The sequence below is a fragment of the Lepisosteus oculatus genome, chromosome 12 (assembly GCF_040954835.1).
Source record: "Lepisosteus oculatus isolate fLepOcu1 chromosome 12, fLepOcu1.hap2, whole genome shotgun sequence".
NCBI classification, from domain to species: Eukaryota; Metazoa; Chordata; class Actinopteri; order Semionotiformes; family Lepisosteidae; genus Lepisosteus; species Lepisosteus oculatus.
In genome coordinates, this window is record NC_090707.1 from 8,973,232 (window position 1) to 8,991,737 (window position 18,506).

At 37.4% G+C, this 18,506-nt stretch overlaps 1 protein-coding gene across 1 annotated transcript in view; it reads right to left on the bottom strand.

Moving 5' to 3' along the window:
• The window catches only part of LOC107078723 (uncharacterized), an 80,662-nt gene that overhangs the window by 29,424 nt on the left and 32,732 nt on the right, over nt 1-18,506 (bottom strand). The window contains exons 6-8 of the mRNA XM_015358290.2: nt 16,975-17,090; nt 2,697-2,775; nt 1,796-1,963 (exon numbers count right to left, since the gene is read on the bottom strand). Of these exons, the coding sequence (XP_015213776.2) occupies nt 1,796-1,963; nt 2,697-2,775; nt 16,975-17,090 (363 nt within the window). The remainder of the gene's footprint in view (nt 1-1,795; nt 1,964-2,696; nt 2,776-16,974; nt 17,091-18,506) is intronic.

Below are 18,506 nucleotides of genomic sequence, written 5' to 3' on the forward strand. Positions count from 1 at the left end.
AAAGTCCCTGTGCATGCCAGTGACATTGCTAACTTAATTAAACAATTCAAAAAGATTTTACACCACTCAACAATAACATACTGTAGATACAGTTAAGCAAAGCACTGCCACACTGCCTTCCTAGAGGAAATATCACACATGATGTTCAGTGCACTTATTAAGGCCATGTCCCCATTCACAAACCTGCATACACACTCTGCAGCCATCTTCTCGCCACATCATTAGCAGGCTTTACAGAAAGTCAGCAGATTTCATGATCAATTAGCCAGCTAGTCACAAGGAACAAGGAAGCAGTGTGCCATTTCGCAGACTCAGCTTGTGCAGAGAGTTGACCAGGGACACTGTGCACCAGAGCAAAGAGTTGCATTATCACCCACAGAGGAAAGTGTTTAGCTTGACTGTCCCTCTAATTCTTATTACAAGACTGAAAACTCAGCGTATCTGCAGTACCTAGGCATGGTGAGAGGCCACTCAAGATGCTATAGTTGATATAATTTTTACTACCGCTGTTGTTGCTAACAACATAGAGGAATCCTTAGTTCTAGAAAAGGTAGTGGACGAGTATGTTTATCCATTGGAGTGGGATCAAGGGTTTTCAAATAAATATACAATGGCAATGACTATTAATGGCAAAAACTAATAGTCATGCCACATGTCTCTTTGTAGATCTTTTTCACAGGGAAAGGGTAATAGAACTGGAATACAAACATCTAATACATGTTTAGCATCAACATTTCAATAGATCTGCTAGCCTCCAGCAGTACAATTGTTTGCTACCTTATGCTCTTCAGGGAAGCACTGTTGAAGAGCATTTATACACACTCCCTATGCTATGCATGAAATAAAGCCACAATCGATCCAAAATTGAAACTGAAAAATGATCAAATAAAGAGTTACAAGTAGTTAAATCCTCATACAGTGTAAAATTCAATACTAAAATGAAAAGACAAGACAAAGAAATGTCGATAATTCATCATTTTGATTATTTATTTTCTGTCTCTTTGATGAATCCATGTGGGTGATGTCTTTGCAGTGAATCACAGGAGTTTCTCTCGTAATTGCACTGTAAAAATTTCAGTCCACATTATTCCAATATGTTAAAGTAGTTTCTGATGGTACTCTGAGACTAATTCAGTTCTCTGATGGATTTGCTGTGAATATCAACACTTCTTCCACATCAAGAGACAGAACAGTTATTCGAGCAGCACTGCTATACATGAATACACATTTTTTGTGTATTTGGTGGTGACAGTTTCATATACAACCATCATTATTACTGAAACTATATATATACAGTATATATGGGTAGCATAATACTCTTTGACAGTAACATTTGCAACTAAGAAATATACAAATAAAATAAAAAACAGTACCATGTTATTACCAAAATAAGTATTCTTAAGTCTTTATTTTTTTCTGAAGATCCACAACTTACTTTGGTACAGTATACCAGAGTATACTCTGTATACTCTTATCATCTTATGTATGTACTTATCATCTGTTCAGTAAAGACATAGAATCCTATCCTATCCCATCACAGTGATTAGCTAGAAAGTAGGGAGAGACAACTTATCAAATTTGCCTATTTGCACAGGTCTTGAACAGACAATATCAGAATTGATAGCCATGTGCCCTACTGACCAAGCTACACATGTTCGTACATGTGCCTGTTCGTACCATATTTTATAAATGATGAAAAGAAAATAAACATATTACACAGAAGGCTCATTTGGTGATTATGCTCCACAGTTAAGACATAATTATTTAAAGAGGCAACACTTAGAGGTTACATTACCAAAGACTCCTGCTGCAGCCAGAAAGAGGGCAGCAATGAAGGTTCTGTCAGTTTGCGACTCTCTGTGGAAATTATCCCATAATCCCACTCTTCCTTCAAGAAGCACTGGTTCAGATGCTGACCCACTCTATGGTCCTCAGGCCCCAGGAGGGAAGAGTCATTATCCAGCTGAAACGAGAAGACTGGGAGATGAATTTTATTTCCATCCAATCAGTAGAGAGACATTCAACACAGTTTGAGGACAGACACTAAAAAAGGCATCATACACACTGACTGCAACACCATTCAACGTCTCTCTTACACATTGACCACACATCACTGGCTCCTGATATTTCTCTCACACATGTGAAGGTCATGCAGGTTACTGACCTCTTAGCAAGCTCACATTTACAGCAATAATATGACTAGATAAATTATAACTGTTAAGCAACTTAGACCTGTGGTCATTACAGTATAGTACATTTCAGCATTATTAATTTCAACACACAGTGAAATGGAACCGTTGGGACCAGCAGATGGGTAGGAAGGCAAGAAACATTAGCTGAGAATAAATTTGGTTTAAACCAGCTTTAGACAGACAACATGTTATTTACCTGCATTGGTTTGGGAAAGCAGTGTCGATGGCGTATTAATGAAACCAATTTTCAGCATACTGTATGCAGGAATTTACATTATTCTTTCTCACAGACTTTAGTCGAACAAGTATGTGCATGGTACACTGTAGATGTTACAGTGTGGAAAAGGTAAGGAAATGAAGTTCGATTCTATATCTAATTGACCTTGTTTGATGTAATTTGGTCTTCTTGTATTCTGACAGACTAGATGGAAGCAAACATGCTTTCTTTTCATTTCTTCAGATCTCTCTAGACTGAAGATACACTGCAGGAGGATCTGTCCTCACCTTGTACGTGTTTCCTTTTATCATCTCCGTCGACCCAGCCCAGCTATCCCGGATGAGAACATTATCCTGGGGTTCACAGCTGCAATACACAGAAACTCAGTGATGTTGACAAGTAGAGGAAGAAAGGAGGAAAAGAGGTGGAACCGTGTTAAGAAGGAAAAGGAGAACAGGGCCGTGAAATATTAATATTTTTACAACATAACCACTTTAACAGAAAATTAAGTCAGAAAAACAGGTTTTCTGAAGTTATTGCTATTAGTGCCACTACAGAGACAAGGAAGAAGTGACTGAGAAGGATAAGAATGATCCTACCAACCTTGGGAAGAACAAGCAGGTGTGGGAGTGGGGGGTAACAGCAAAAAGATGGGGAGAAAGAGAATGAGAGAGAATTGGCCATGTAGGTCTGAGGGTTCAGATGTGGGTTGAGGCCCTGCTGTCGTGACCCTGAGCTCCCCTCAGATTCAAAATGCCAAACTGTCTTAACATGTACAAATGTAAGTTTCTGTAGATAAAAGTGCCAGCCAAATACACGTAGAAATTAAACAAAGAGATGAAGAACGAGGGCGTGAAGAAGACTGAATGGTGGTAAGCAAACAGAGATGAGCAACACAAGAATGGAAAGGGGAGGAGGATGGGAGAAGTGAAGGAATCAGGACAAGAAAAACAGGAATGGAAGTTAAAGAGCAGGAACATGTTCAGCAATAAAATGCCAAGAACAAGCCGTGAGAAGCAGGAGAATAGAAAATCACAACCACCAAACAAATAACTAGGAGAGAGAGGGTGAGGCGAAGAAGAAGAGACAACAGAAAAGGAGAAGCAGAAGAAACAGTAAAGAAAGATGCAGCTACAACATACACGATAATAGCAATAGATCCTTTGATCCCATTGTTGAGCCGAACGCCTGGATTTGAGGGTAGCTTTGATACCAGATGTCCACGATCAGAACTGCCAGTGCAGATGGAAAAGCAGTGGGGAACTTTCTACTGAATGTAGGAACACAAATGTCTTCTTTTTTCAATTCCATATCAGCACACATGTCTTTTTTTATGTAACTGAATTCTGTCAAGTTGTTTGCCTCATTAAAGGTCAACATTTCTCTCTGTTTAAAGAAATAAACTAACAAACAGCGGAAATCCACAGCTGTGGAAATGTTTTGATGATGGAGGCGTTCTAATCAAACCGGAGGGATCAAAGTTCCTTCGTGAAACTCAAGCAAGGGGGTTGCACAGGCCATCGGAACACACAATAATCAACCTTAAAATGAAAAAAGGGGATAAATAAAAGCCTTTCACGGAATAATAAAGAGAGCCTTTTCATGAAATCCTTTTCTGAAACAAAATACTTACAAAAAGACTTCCCTTCAGATTTAAACCAAAACCCTTTCTGTGTATCTTAACACCTCGTAATGCAATAAGAGTGAAGGGGGAGTGCACACTGCGCACCAAACTCTGCTGTACACTCATCAGGCATTCAGGTGTAGTGCACCTGTCTGTGGAATTCAAGTGCTGCCAACAATGAAAACTCCACAAATCTTACAGACCCCATTTCTGAACACAGTTCACAGAAAATATGAAATATTGCAATATGCAATATTGCATAGCGCAATGTATATACATTTATATTCACAGACATATTGTCCCAGTGGGTTCATTTGTAGTAGTTATGCACGTAGGACAAAATCTATCCATTTCTTGAGAGGACAGATCCTGTAAGATAAATATACTAGGCTTGGAAGGATGCACCACTGAAATCGGCAAAAAGCGGCAATGTGTCCACTAAATTCATATTACTAATAACTACAATCTCAGGTAAATTAAGAGCAAGTTGAAAATTTAATGAAAGAGAACACACACAAGTTCCAACTGAAACTGAAACTGATTTACTTCACCTATTCAGATGTATTAATTAGCTTTTTAAAATGAAAAACTCCAGCATGACAGAATTATGTGTTTGGATTTTCAGAGATTAGCATGAAGTTTCAAAAACAGTAAATGACCTCACTGTGAATTAGAAAACCAAAATAACTGGATATTGTAGTATTTGATGCAGAAAAGTATTTATACAGTACTCTTTTATAAATAAGACATAAATACAGCAGCGAGGTTCTAATATATCCTATTTTACTCTAAACACACAGACATGAGACAGACCTCAAGTGAATGAGAACATTGTAGACTCTAAATTGTATTAAAAAATAAAATCCAATGCTGTTCATATAACTTAAATATACATGAAAAAAAGTTTTAAAAAGTAAAATAATCTGAGTGAAGTAAAAAGCTGAAACAAGATGCTTTACCATGGCCAAACAATCATCTTAGCAGATTGGGTGTGATTGTGCAGTATGTGGGCAGACCTGAGACAATTTACACTTCACTCAAACACTCCAGAGACATCCCAGGAAGTGGAAATGAATTTATGACAATAAAGCAGAAATTGTGAAGTGGCATGCATACACTGCACCCTGTAGTTAAGATTAAATCATACGAAGAAGTGAGACTGATATCAGAAGCTAATTGCTTCAGTATGAAAGACATTGGTCATGGTAATAGGTAAATAAAGCTAAATTACCATCAAACTGTACTTATTGTGTAATAGACAAAGGAATGACATTATGCTTCAAGCTCGAAAGTTAATTCAATTAGGTCTTTTTATTGCAACATCAAAAGAGACAAAGCTGCGGAATTAATTCAGTGAATCATTAATTCACAGCAGCGGTTTTCTCTGTGCTTCGGTAAATTATTTTTATTCTGTTTTATGTGGTTATTTATGTGTTTAATTATAATTAGTTTGCAAAAATGAACACCCACTGGTGCCATGCTTTGCTTCGAACATCTCACCAGCCATATCTCTCTCTCTGTACCTTTCAAGTCTGCAAGTTCTTCCTGGATCCCACAGTCCATGTTTTCACTCACGGTAAATTAGTTAACAATTAGATAAGCAAGCAATGAACAAGCTTGTGGTGCTAGAATCCTAGAATCTTTGATGGTCTAGTTCTGGAGGACCCTTTCAATAAGCTTTGATCACTCCTGAGCCTATTGGCAAGAGTTCCTTCTATGCCCCTTACATGGTCGGCTACACTCCTGTTCTGTGTTACTGGAAACACTTTACTATGTTCTGACCTGGCCCAGTATCATAGTAGGTACATGATCAGGGAGGAGCAAGTCAACATGGGAACAACCAAATTGTTTATGAATTTGACCTTTAAAATGTTAAGCAGCCAAGAAAAAACCCAGCTTAAAGTGAAGTAAAAACGTTTTGCTACGGTTTTGCTACTTTTTGCTAAGATCACCACTGCTCTCTTGCAAAGCAGAGAGTAGTATTCATTAGTCTTAGATGATGCTTTTATCCAAATGTTTTTTTTCACTGAAGTACAGTGCCTTGCTCAAAGACACTATTGCTGTGCTTACCTAGTCATCAATCACTACTCCACACTGTTGTAATGATTCAATTTCAGTTTGCTTTGTGGTTCAGAATATTAGCTTTAGAAAATGCTGTTGAGGACAATGTGGAGTTACGGCTCTTCAGAACATACTGTAGGAATGGAAGAAGAGGTAATTCGGCTCATCTAGCCCTTTTGGAAGTTAATAGCTAATTGATCCAAGGCTTCTTGCCATTTCTTGAAAGAAGACAGTCATATAGAAGCCTGAACATGTATTAACAGGTGGCTAGTTTGGATTCAGGGTCAATAGAACTTTTTTATGTATGAAAACCACAATGATGCAGTTACTCGGACAAATGTTACTCGGACAAAGACAAATGTTCTTTTTTCCACCACATTTGTACTACGATGGGACAGTTATTTTTCTGAACAGTGTTACTATGGGTATCTTTAGACAGGGTCCACAACACAATCCCATAAACCTGGGCAAAAGACCAAAGACTGACTGTGGCAATATATTTGTTTATTGACTTGGTATGGCCATCATTAACCCAATAGGTGGGGCCCCAGCCCAGCCACACTGGCAGTGGAAATTAGGCGTTAAACAGAGGTCTTCTCAAGACTGGTACAACCCTGATAGACTGTGACCAGTACTGTGCAGGGTTATCAGAAAGCCTTCCTTACTCACATGCATCAATGGTATAGACTTGGACTGTTGCATACTTGGTAATAAGAAACAAGCATTTCGAAGAAGATGTGACTCTTCCTGAGAGCTGTCCTGAGAGCTTGTCTACAGATCTTAGAAGAATACTAGGTGTTGAGAGATAAGGCAACAAAAAGTCTGAAGGACACAGAGAAGTGGCAGAATACGTTTTGTGATAGTGCTTTGCAGGCTCACCTGTAAAACATCACTACAACTGTAAGCTACTGCATCCATTTCTGTTTCTGTTTTTGTAGGTACAGTGTGCCTTCTATAGTTACATTATTAAAAAAAAACAAATTTCTCGAATATATATCTTGGCTTTGTCACAAAGTGCCATTTTGTCAAGGCGTTGCTTCTAACAATCAGGAAACAGCACTGCTTCTGTGACCCAGCCCCATCTGCCTGTTGAAGTGGGAACAGCTGATATCACAACCCCTTGAACAGTTCGGGTGAAGAGATCACGGAATGTTAGTTCACACAGTGATGTCAGAAATATTACACAGAAATGAATAAAACATGTGGCTGTTTGTACAGCAACACAGGGAAAACTCTCTGGATCCAACCAGTCACGGACTTCAGCAGACAATAAGGCAAAGCACCATGAGAGAGTCCTTTAACAGAGCATGACATCATCAGAACACTGGGATAACAAAAATAACCATTCTGTCAAATACAGACAAAAAAAATCTGAAGCTTCAATTCATCTCCATTCAAGTGAATATTCTCTCGAGAAATGAAGTTTCATCAAAGGAAAGCAATCAAAACCCAAATATATTTTTAGAATTATTTTCTCTTTGAATTGCACTGAATAGTTCTGAGCATGTGTGTATTCATACTTAAAATGTCATTAAAAATATCTGGTCATAATGAGAAAGCCACGTATTTTTTTAGTTCACCAGCTTTGATTTTCAATTTTAAGTTGGAAGCTTTTTATTTATTAATATAGCAAAAAAATTATCTTTTTTAAATGACATTTCAATCTACCAAATTATTTTAATGTATTTCTGTCTCTGCAGAATAACCCTTTTATCTTATAATGTACAGGAAGGGCATTAGTAACGTTCTATTATGAGATACTAACAGGTTTTCAAAAAAACAGCAGCTGTACACATGATTTGTTAGCTCTTTTTGCTGATGTTTCTGATGGTTCTATTATGACAACAAGAATGCAAAGGTTCAAGAGGAACAAAATGGTATTACCACCTTCTGGTATTCTAAAAGAGCTCTAAGAAAGTACACTTTGCCAATGCCTTTGAGAACGTGGAATGCTTGAATCAAGTCCCCTCATAGACGTCTCTGTTGAAGACTAAAAAAATCCGTTCTTTTAAGCTGTCACAGAAGGGAAATCCTTTAATGCTTGGACCAAGTTTGTATAAAGTATTTAGATTCGCCAGTAAATTACCTCACTAGTGTAATGTAAAAATTTAACATAACATCTATTGACAGATTTAAATTCTGCACTTTTGACTATACTGTATAGCGTAACATTTTGTTCGTCTTTTTATTCCTTCCTGGCTCTGCACAGAACCTTGTTGCTGAACAAGTCCCACTCCAGTTAGTCTTACAAATCCCCATAAATCACTTCTTTTTTAAAGATTAAGAATGCTTGTAAGCTATTGATCAATTAACATACATCAAAGTATGAAATTATATAACTTATTAAGCGGGTTCTGATCTCCGAGAGCTGCAGGTTATTGTAATTTCTTTTCCATATGATCCTAATGTAGTAAATTAGACCCATGGGGGCTTCAGTTGTGTATTCATAAACTGTAGATTTATATTTTTTGGACATATTTACCATCATAACAGGGATTTTGGACAATTTAATTTTTGCAAGGCATTGTCTTGTTGTTAAAAACAAAATCTACCTTACCCTGAACTGTGGAGCCTCAAGACACAGAGGCACAAGTGAAAATGTTTTCAGTGCCCTAACCAGGGAAACACCATGTAACAACTCATCGAGTCCATCTGACCTTGCCCTGGGGGAAGAGGTGACAACTACAGTAGGTTCTTAATCATAAAATCAGTCAAAGTAACAATCAACTCCACGCAAGTTATGCAAAGCAACTAGAATCATAGTGCAAACTATGGATATTTAGACAACTGCGGAGAAAGCATGGCAAACCAAAGCTTAATTATGCTGAAAATGGTTATAAACACTAGCTGAAGGTAAGGAAACTTTAGATCTCTGTATTCTTGGCATTTTTATAAACCGCCCTTCAGTTGAAAGATGTCAATTTGTAAAACAGCATAACACTTTGGCTGAAATGAAAATCAAGACTTCAAGCCCATCTCCAGTAAATATGCAATAAACAATCAGCTATTAAATATACTTGAAACTGAAATGATGCTTTCAATAAAATCAGCAATATTGTTCAATATTCTAATAGTAAACAGCTGATAGTTTTGTTCACACAGGTATTAATCACCAGTTTTCATCTCAGCAAAGGCACTGGCTGATTTGATAAATTAACATATTTTTGTATTTTTCCAGTACTTCTTGCAATGTAACAACCAAATTCCTAACTGAAATTTCATTTTCAGGCTTCACAAGTGGTAAGATTAAAAAACAGGACAACCGTGAGTTTTATTGAGGCAGTGAAATTATTCAAGGTGGGAATGTTATTTTCCAAAACAGCAACTCTGTTGCTTGATGATTCAATAACACATACAGTATACACCAAATGTTTTGATAACTTCTCAAAACCTGCAGAGTTATAAAATATGAAAGAGTCCTCAAAACATGGTGGTAGATTTTAATGGAATCAAAACAAGACCACTCAGAACTTCTGAAATGTTCATCAGTAGAAGAGATTTTTCCACATCACAAGACAAAAGATTAAAAGCTCATTAGTTTCAGATAACAATTGGGAGTTGGGAGTGGAAAAAAAAGATTGGTTTAAGATTGGTTTAGCAGTGTAAGGACCTTCTCTAAGTGTACCACCCCCTTACTTCACACATTTCCTGTAACTGTTATTTAAAATTGATTTCCAAATTGTTTTTATTGATTCCATTATGGTAACATTATTACAAACCAGACAACAGATAATTGCATTTTTCAGCATAAATGTATACAGACAAGTTATCTAAAAACATAACTTTTTTATTTATTAATGGAGAACTTAATCTATCTGCTAGAGCAGATTTTTCGATTTGATGCAGTGACATGCAAAAGACTTCCCAATAAAATAGTAGCTTGTCTGTGATCATTATAACCAGGAGCAGCAGCTATACCGTTTATTAGCTCATACATCTCATGGATAGCAATCTGGCTTCAAAATTATGGCAACCGTTAGAGACTTTTTCTTCTTACCTCTAAGTCCTTCTAAAATATCTCTCAGAATTAACATTACAAACTGTTCAATGTCAGATTTAATAACAGATTGAGCAAGACAATAACAAATAAAAATCAAAACACTTCAATCACAATTTGAAAGAGTACCCTTTAAGAGATTAAACAGTGTAACATACTTTGAGCAGAACTTTGAGCATACTTTGAGCAAAACTACTAATATGTTTTCTTGTATATCTTAAGATTTTGACATGTTTGATCTTTATCTTCACTGTTTCATAACTGTTTTTTTTTCAACAAAAACATATGCCTTTCATAAGAAAATATTACCTACCTGTGACTGAATCCATAAAAATTGATAAAGGAATTATCCTGAAAACCTATTCAACATGCAGGTGGACAGTCATTTTAGTTCAATCATTTAGTTCATCATAAGAGGTGAGGGGTCCAGACTGAGTGAGGTACTGTACATCACTGAAACCACTGCAGTAAATTGCCCAGCTATTCTGATAAAAGTGATAGACAGAGAACATAATTATATATATATATTTCACTAGATTAACCAAGTGCCAAGTTGTGGTTTTAGTATCACCATGTGACATTCCAAGAGTCGTAAAGACTAAGACATTCCTTTACTCATGGGCTGGGACTGAATATAGACTCACCTAAGGAAAGTGGACGGCTTATTTTCAAAACAGGAAAAATAACTGGATAATTTAGTATAACACACTAAAAAGGAGCAATAAAACAATAAATGAAAAAGAAAATCAACATCAGTCAACTCATCAGGCTGGGCTGCTAAAAACAATACATATATAATGATATTAGTAAATGCACAGCTTGCTACAGTACGTAAATAAGTAGCACAGCTTAGATTTGGATTATTTCTTTTATAGGATTGCATTACAATGCACACCCTTAAAGAGGCCATTGGATAAGTGGATATTTCTGTTAGGAGATTAGATTTCCCTCCACCAAGATGAACACCTGCATAATTTTTCCATTTGTGACAGAAACCAATAAAGCCGAACACCGGCTGACTTCTCTATGTGCTCCAGTGTCTCTCAAGAGCTGTGTGTAGATTCAGCCCGGTGCGTGCATGAATGAAACATTACCCAGCTGCAATGTGCACATTTATATGCCTCAGAAGAAAAAAAAAAGCTTTGTTTAGGGTCAAACAGTTTAATAAATAAGAGAAGTGAAAGAAAAAGGAGTGTCTGTAAGGATTTTGTGGTTCTAAGTCCTTAGAGTAATATGTCCTGCTTCTCGAGAATCAGGAATGACAAAAAGAAATTAATTCCAAACACCACACTGGTTTCATAACAAAAAGTCTCATATTGGAATGGAAAGTTGAAATGAAATGCTTGTACTAACACAAGAAGACTCCTACACTCAACAACAAAACTGTTCTCGAAAGCCATTCAGAACTGTTATTCTTATACAGTATGTTTGAACATTTTACCTACTGTATACCTTGCTGCTAACATGTTGGTGAAACATTTTTAATGGAAAAACATGTTAAAAACTCAGTTGGGTTTTTGCAGCTTCCCTTTTCTGCTTCTTCCTTTGACTAAATGATCCTTTGAAATTCCAACACCAGAACACCTAAATGGTGCCATGATTGTTCCTTCAAATTTCTGTAACACTTTGAAGGTTTGCAAAGTTACTGAACAGCCACATCTGTGGTCAATCCCAAAATGTGCAAACAGTGGGATCCCAGTGAAAGCTTTGTGATTCTTGTTTCCACCAATATGCCTCACAAAGGCAAGTCTGAATATGGTTAGTCTGTGAACTGCAAATACTGTAAACTGGAAATGGTGGACCACATTTTAACTAGGAAAATCTGAATTATATTTCACCCAGGCCTCAAATATAAGTCTTAACTATGCCAAAACTTTAACTCCAAACTATAATCTAAACCCTATTCCTAAATAGAACCCTATAATTAATTCAAGCTTAAATATTTCAAGCTTAAAAACCAATTTAAGTCCAATAAATAATTTTACTGCATGTAAGTCTATGGAAACAATTTCAAAGTGAAGTAGAGGGTCACGTGTAAGGAAATGGGAAAGAGATAGTCACAACATGGATTAAGAAAAGGCTGACCCCCTTAACTAACTTGTTAGAGCACTATGAACAAGAAGCAGAATGATACGCATAAAAATAATATGATAATAGTTATTTTTAAATTTACTTGTAATTAATGCTTAAAAAGGCAGGCAGTAGGCATTTAAATAGTAGTTCAGGTGGGTAGCTGCGTCAGCATGCGTAGGCTGCAAAGGAACAAGTAATAGGTTTATTCCATGCTGAAAAAAAGAAGAAAGAGAACACAACGTTTCGGCCGTGGAGCCTTCTTCAGGTGTAAAAGTAGTGCATGTCTTTGGATTAAGCTGGTTAATACAAAATAGACAAAGAATACATATAAGGGGTAAAATCTCAAACGGGGATCAGGTAATAGCAGAGAACCACAGGGATGTGTTATAGGACCACTGTTCTTTATTATTAATGATTAATATTCTGGTATAGTTAGTAAACTACTCTGGTTTGTAGAAACTACAAAATTATGAGATTAGAACACATTGTAAAGGCAGCCATGGAAATCCCAAAAACCTTAACAAAATTCAACACTTGGCAAAAACTTGGCTGATAACATTTAATGTAGACAATTACAGATGATTTACATACAAGCAGCACAAATTATATATAAGATGTGAAATGCTGAACTTCAAAAGGTTAGTTATTAAAAGAACTTAAAATGTTTACGTTGACATCCATGTGTCTCCTAAACAATATTGGAAAAATAAAATGTTGATCTGAATGTTGGGATGCATAATTAAAGGTGTAGAATTAAAATCAAAAGACATATGTTGTTGAAGTCAATACTTTAGCTCCTTTAAAGAAGCAGCCGGTTGAGATAAATTAGCTGCTAACAATCAAACCTGCTACATGGGCCGAATGTCCCCCTCTTGTTTGAAACCTTTCTGGTCTTATGTTCTTATCAACGTGAAATAGATGCATCTGAACTAGCAGTGTATCGTGGGATGCACAGCTGTTGTGTGAATAAAAGAGCATCAGTATTTACTCAAGCTGCTCAGACACCTCTATCCTAGCAGTCATCTAAGGAGTGAGCTCATTAACAGAGCTGTTAAGAATACATCATATGCCGAGGGAAGCACCAGCCACATGCTACATTATATCAGAGCCTCCATCCCTGGATTACAGTATTTCTGTTCCAGCCCTGGGAATAAAACACAGGTAGTGCCCTATACTTCAAACTTCAATCATCCTCTGCTGACTTGTACATGCCAAAACCACATTACAGCACAAAAGAGAAAAAGCTTAAAAGTAGAACTATTCCTTTAAGAGATGAAACACTACACTAGTCTCTCTTGGTCATAACGCTAACAGTGCTTTCACAGGTGAGGCACACGTCTAGTAATATTCTTTAAGTAGACATCAAAATCAGAAAATGAAAAAAAAATCCAATTGGGTGCTCCAGGAGTGATGCTCTGGGCATGAGTGTGTAGTTACTACAGAACTCAACGTGTGGTGATTGTTGCCTGACTGCATGATGCTATGTTGGTCAAACCCTTGGACTTCATTTGCTACCCTTCCTGTGGGCTGTCAGCGAATTTCCTTTGGCTTTATACAGGGTGACTATTATGATCCCTGTGGATATGTAAAACTGAATTAGTTATCATAAATAAATACATTTTTTTTAAATGGCTTGAAATATTGTCATATCTTTAGAAGAAACTTTCTTGCTGGGGGAATTTGTTTCACATTTGAAAATCTCCCTGTCTTTATCTACTCACGAACTTTAGCAACAACCTCGTCGGTCCTACTTCCTGGTGGCCACCCAAAGCTGTATAAATTTCTGCTGCTTTGGAAACAAGGACAAGCATTCCTACAATGTATCCATTGAAATTAATTTTCTGTCCCACAGATAAATATTTATATCACATTTTGCTTTTTACTGCATTGCTCCAGGCAAAAAAGTGGGATTTTCTACCTGTCATGAAATTCAAACAAAGCTTTTCAAAATGCAAAGAAGTATGTAGTGTAATGGAAGTGTAATGGAAGTGTAATTGTCATAAACATTTACCAGAGGCAATGCTCTGGTTACAGTGACCCATCTGGTACACAGAATCATTCTGACAGCAGGGGAGACTGCCAATCAGAGCTCTCCTGCGCAAGTGTGTCCAGGATTGCACTCTGACCTCAGGGAGACTGAACAAAAGAACAGAATAGAATTCAGAACAGAAGTTTCATTTCGGCTAATTCAGATGGTTTGAGAAGTCAACTAAGACATTCTTAGTTATTCAGAAAACAGATGAAACAGAGACCACAGCTTATAACCTGTTCTGCATTCTTTAATCACATCAACAAGCAGTGTTTTTAAATACTGATTATTATTACAACAACACATATGTATTCTCAACCTAAAATCAAACTATGCCAATCTGAATACACACTCAAGTAAACCTAGGACTCTAGAACCCTCTTCACAAATGTGCACTTCTCCCAAAAATCCAGAAATAGCACAAGATCATATGACACAATCACTAGGCTAGAATGCCTCCAAGCTATACAAAAAAGAGTCAAGGTTGTATTTTATTTATTTTTTAGTACACCTACTCAAATTTGAAAAATTCTAAACAATAGACTAAATTCTTAATCTTTGTCTCCTCAAGTATGCATGTACTGTATATGTATGCATAATTAAAAAGCACAATTTCATCACAGTATATGAGCCCTAGTTATTTTAATATTAGAAAGATTACAAATGAGTAGAGAACATTTGTCCTATCTAGCCTATTTGGTTGCTACCAACTAACTGATCTGAGTTCTTTAAAGAAGCTTTTCCATATTACAACACCACTTCTGTAAACGCCAAAACATGTACTAAAATACTGACTAAAAACCTAAGCCAAGTTGTTTTACCTACCACACAATAATATGAGGCAGGTTTTATATCTGAAGATTACTTTCAGGAATCTATGTACAGTAAATCGCATAGCATGATTTTAAGGTAAGAGTGTAAGAGTGCTTGAAAACAAGAGGATCAGCATCATGATCTCTCAGTAGTTTAATAGCTAAGTAAATCTGTTTCCAAGACTGCCAAAAAGCTTTGCACAAAAAGAATCAGGCATGAATATGCTGAAGGTAGCCACGGCTTTTAGGATTTCATCAAGCCCACAGTGGATTATTGACCATGAAACAACTTTATGTGTGTGTAAAATCACAAGAGTTGTAGGTTAAAACCGTAGGATGCAGATTGTGGTTGTACCCCCTTAGAAAATCACTTCAAATACAGTAAATGGCTCCACCCTGAAACATTGGGGATATGCAATCATAATAGATAAATATCCATGTATTATTGTATGGCACCTTCTACCACACAATGGCAGAATGTTGTTTTCTCTATGGAAAGGATCAATAGTCCACAGAGAGAATATGGACACAACACACTGCAAGAAGGGTTTTAATTATGTCTGTGCTGCAGAATAAAGTATTTTAGAGAGTGCCTTCTGTTAAGTATTTAGGTTTTGTCTTTTGGCAGTCTACATTCAGATTTATTTTAAAATATGGAAAAGGACATGGTAGACGTACATCAGAGATAGACTTGATAGACCAATTAAGTTCTGTACCCTGTAGTGGTCATGTTATCTGCTGATCAAATGTGTCCTCCAGCACAATAATACCAAAGCACAAAATTCAAGGATCATACAAACATTCCTTGCACAAAAAAACATTTAAATAGTGGACTGACAAATCTATAGCCAAGATCTAAATATTTACAGTATGGCTGATAGATATAGCCCCTAACACAGAGATCAGGTAGATCAGGCAGTGCTTCAACATGAAGTTGTGCACTGGGGGCAGTTTGACTTATAACTCTAGACTTGACGTATTCAAGCCTGGTTCCAGTCAGTATCTGACTGTACCTGGGATTCTCCAAGTGAGGGTGCAATTGGCAAAACACTACCAGGGGTAAGTTTAGGATTAGTCAGCGTGGGTTCTCAGCTTGCAATGAAACAGTAAGTTGAGTCCTGTGGTTTCCTGGTTGCCTGAAGGCTTGCGTTGAGTGATGATGATCAATGATCACTATAGTGAGTAAAAGCTCTAGCTCCTGTCAAGTAGAACTTGCATGCAGTGTGATAAAAGATGATTGACTTGATGAAGGGTCAAAAGAGGCACCCCAGCTCTCCTCATTCTCCTCATGTGAGTAAAGAGATAGTTACTGTGAACCGAAACAAAAGGAAACTATTGTTTCTTACACCATACTGTTAATAAAATAAAACATTCCTTTACAACGGACCATTATGAGTACACATATCACTGGTAACAGAAGACACACCTGTTATCAATCATTAATTACCTTGGGGCAGTTGACAAGACACAGCAAAATGATCAACCCTAGTAGCGAAGTGTATCGACTAACAACCACATGAACATAGGTACATTTGATAATACAAGTGTAATGGCTAGCACATTAGTTATACACTTATGAGAAGAAACTATATGGGCACAATGGCTTGAATGGCCTCCTGCTGTTTAGAACCTTACCTTCTTGTTGATACACATGAATGGTTAGAATTATGTATGTGGATTTGATATTTAGATTGAAAATTATGATGTTCTGTGATGTATATTTTGCTTCTAAAAATTATCAGTTGCTCATCTGACTCGTGCATTTCCTTTGAAACCTAAATTATATACAATATTGTATATGCATTATGTATACAATGATTCAAGTGTGCAGACAAAGCATAAAGTCAATTAGTTTGACTACATTCTTTTTGTGTCCCATTCAGCCCAAAGCCTGGGGTTACGTGTACTCCAGGTTAAAAGACAGGAGCAGAGAGACAAAAAAGGTGACACACTTGGTACAGTAACTTACAGGGGCAGAAGGTCAAGGAACTCATAGAGCTGCAGTCGTCCTTCTTCAGCAAAGCCAGCCCTCAGGTGCTTAATTCTGTGTGCGAGCTTCAGTGGAGCGATCGCTCGTCCGCACATCTGAAAGAGACAGACAGGCCAATTACTGCTCCCCCTACAGTTACCTGTGAGTGAAGAACAGCTAAATCTATGCTGGTTATTTCGTTTTTACACCCCAAATAAGGGTGACGTTGAGTTTGCCTTTCTAGCCATCTGATGATTACATCCACGGCTGCTCCTCAGATCTTCACTTGGTTTTGTATAAAAACTATATTAATGGTAATAATGCTAAAAAAATGTCTATGTTAAACATAGAGTGAGTTGGGTCCTTACTGTCTGTCTTCTTACTGAGGTGGATCCAATGTGCTCATCGTGAGAAAATATACATCTTTTCCTAACCATGTATGCAGTGAATAAATCCTCTCCTAATTCTCTGGTTCATATAAAACAGTTCAACGTTGTAGGTTTGTGTTATGACAATTATTAGAATAAGATTTAATAAATTATCCCTTAGCAATCGTCTATGCAGTTATTAGATTTTTTTTACATTGTATTAGTAGATTGTTGTACAGTAGCGCAGCTGCACAGTAACACACGGTTCACGGATCTTTGTACTGTACTTTCTTAAGCACTTCCATCTCACTTGTGCATATTATTACAGAGATGTGTTGAATTGTTGGGCAGAAAAACAAAACAACATCCAAGAATGCTGCACATTTTTGAACGGACTAAATTTACATATTCGTGAATGAAAAGGAAAATCTATCTGTAATAATACACAAAATCACAGGTCAAAGCGGTACCCAATGCGTGCTGTGACAGTGCGGAGTGGGAGGTGCCGTGGCGAGCACCAGTAAAAACTCGACGCCCTGGGTGAGGGCACGGAAGCACCGGTGTGAGGTTAGCAGCGACCAAAAATAACGCAAAAAAAAAAGGTGAAAAAATATACAAAAAGCAAAAAAGAAAGTGTTCCACTGTGCCTTGTGACCTCCGGGCTGGGCTTACCCCTCTGTAATGGGGTCCAGTCTGTTAGAGCAGAACACGAAAGGCAAAAACAAAACACTGCATGAAAAAGATCGGCCCACAGGGGCGGATTAACGAATAGGCTAGCAAAGGCTGTACCTAGGTACCCCGGATTGATCAGGGGCCCCTGATTGGCCAGAGTATTTTTTAAATGGACCTGAGGGCCTGATCGGGGGCCCCTCATTGGCCGGAGTATTTTTTAAAACAGACCTGTGGGCCCCCATTGGTCCACAAGAACGTTGAATAATTTGTGAACCAATGATTGGTTAGATGCAATGGGTTCGCAGGTCAAATTCTTCGGGTGATCTCTGCTGCAAGTTTACGGTAGCCAGCCTCAAAATGTGCGACAGAAAATATGAGAGTGGGGCGCAAAACGAAAAGCACGGCAGTTAAAAGAGCAGTGTGAGCAGGATCTACTTAAAAAGATCCCCAGATTGACTGATTATTTCAAGTTTGCTGAGTCGGGACCCCGAT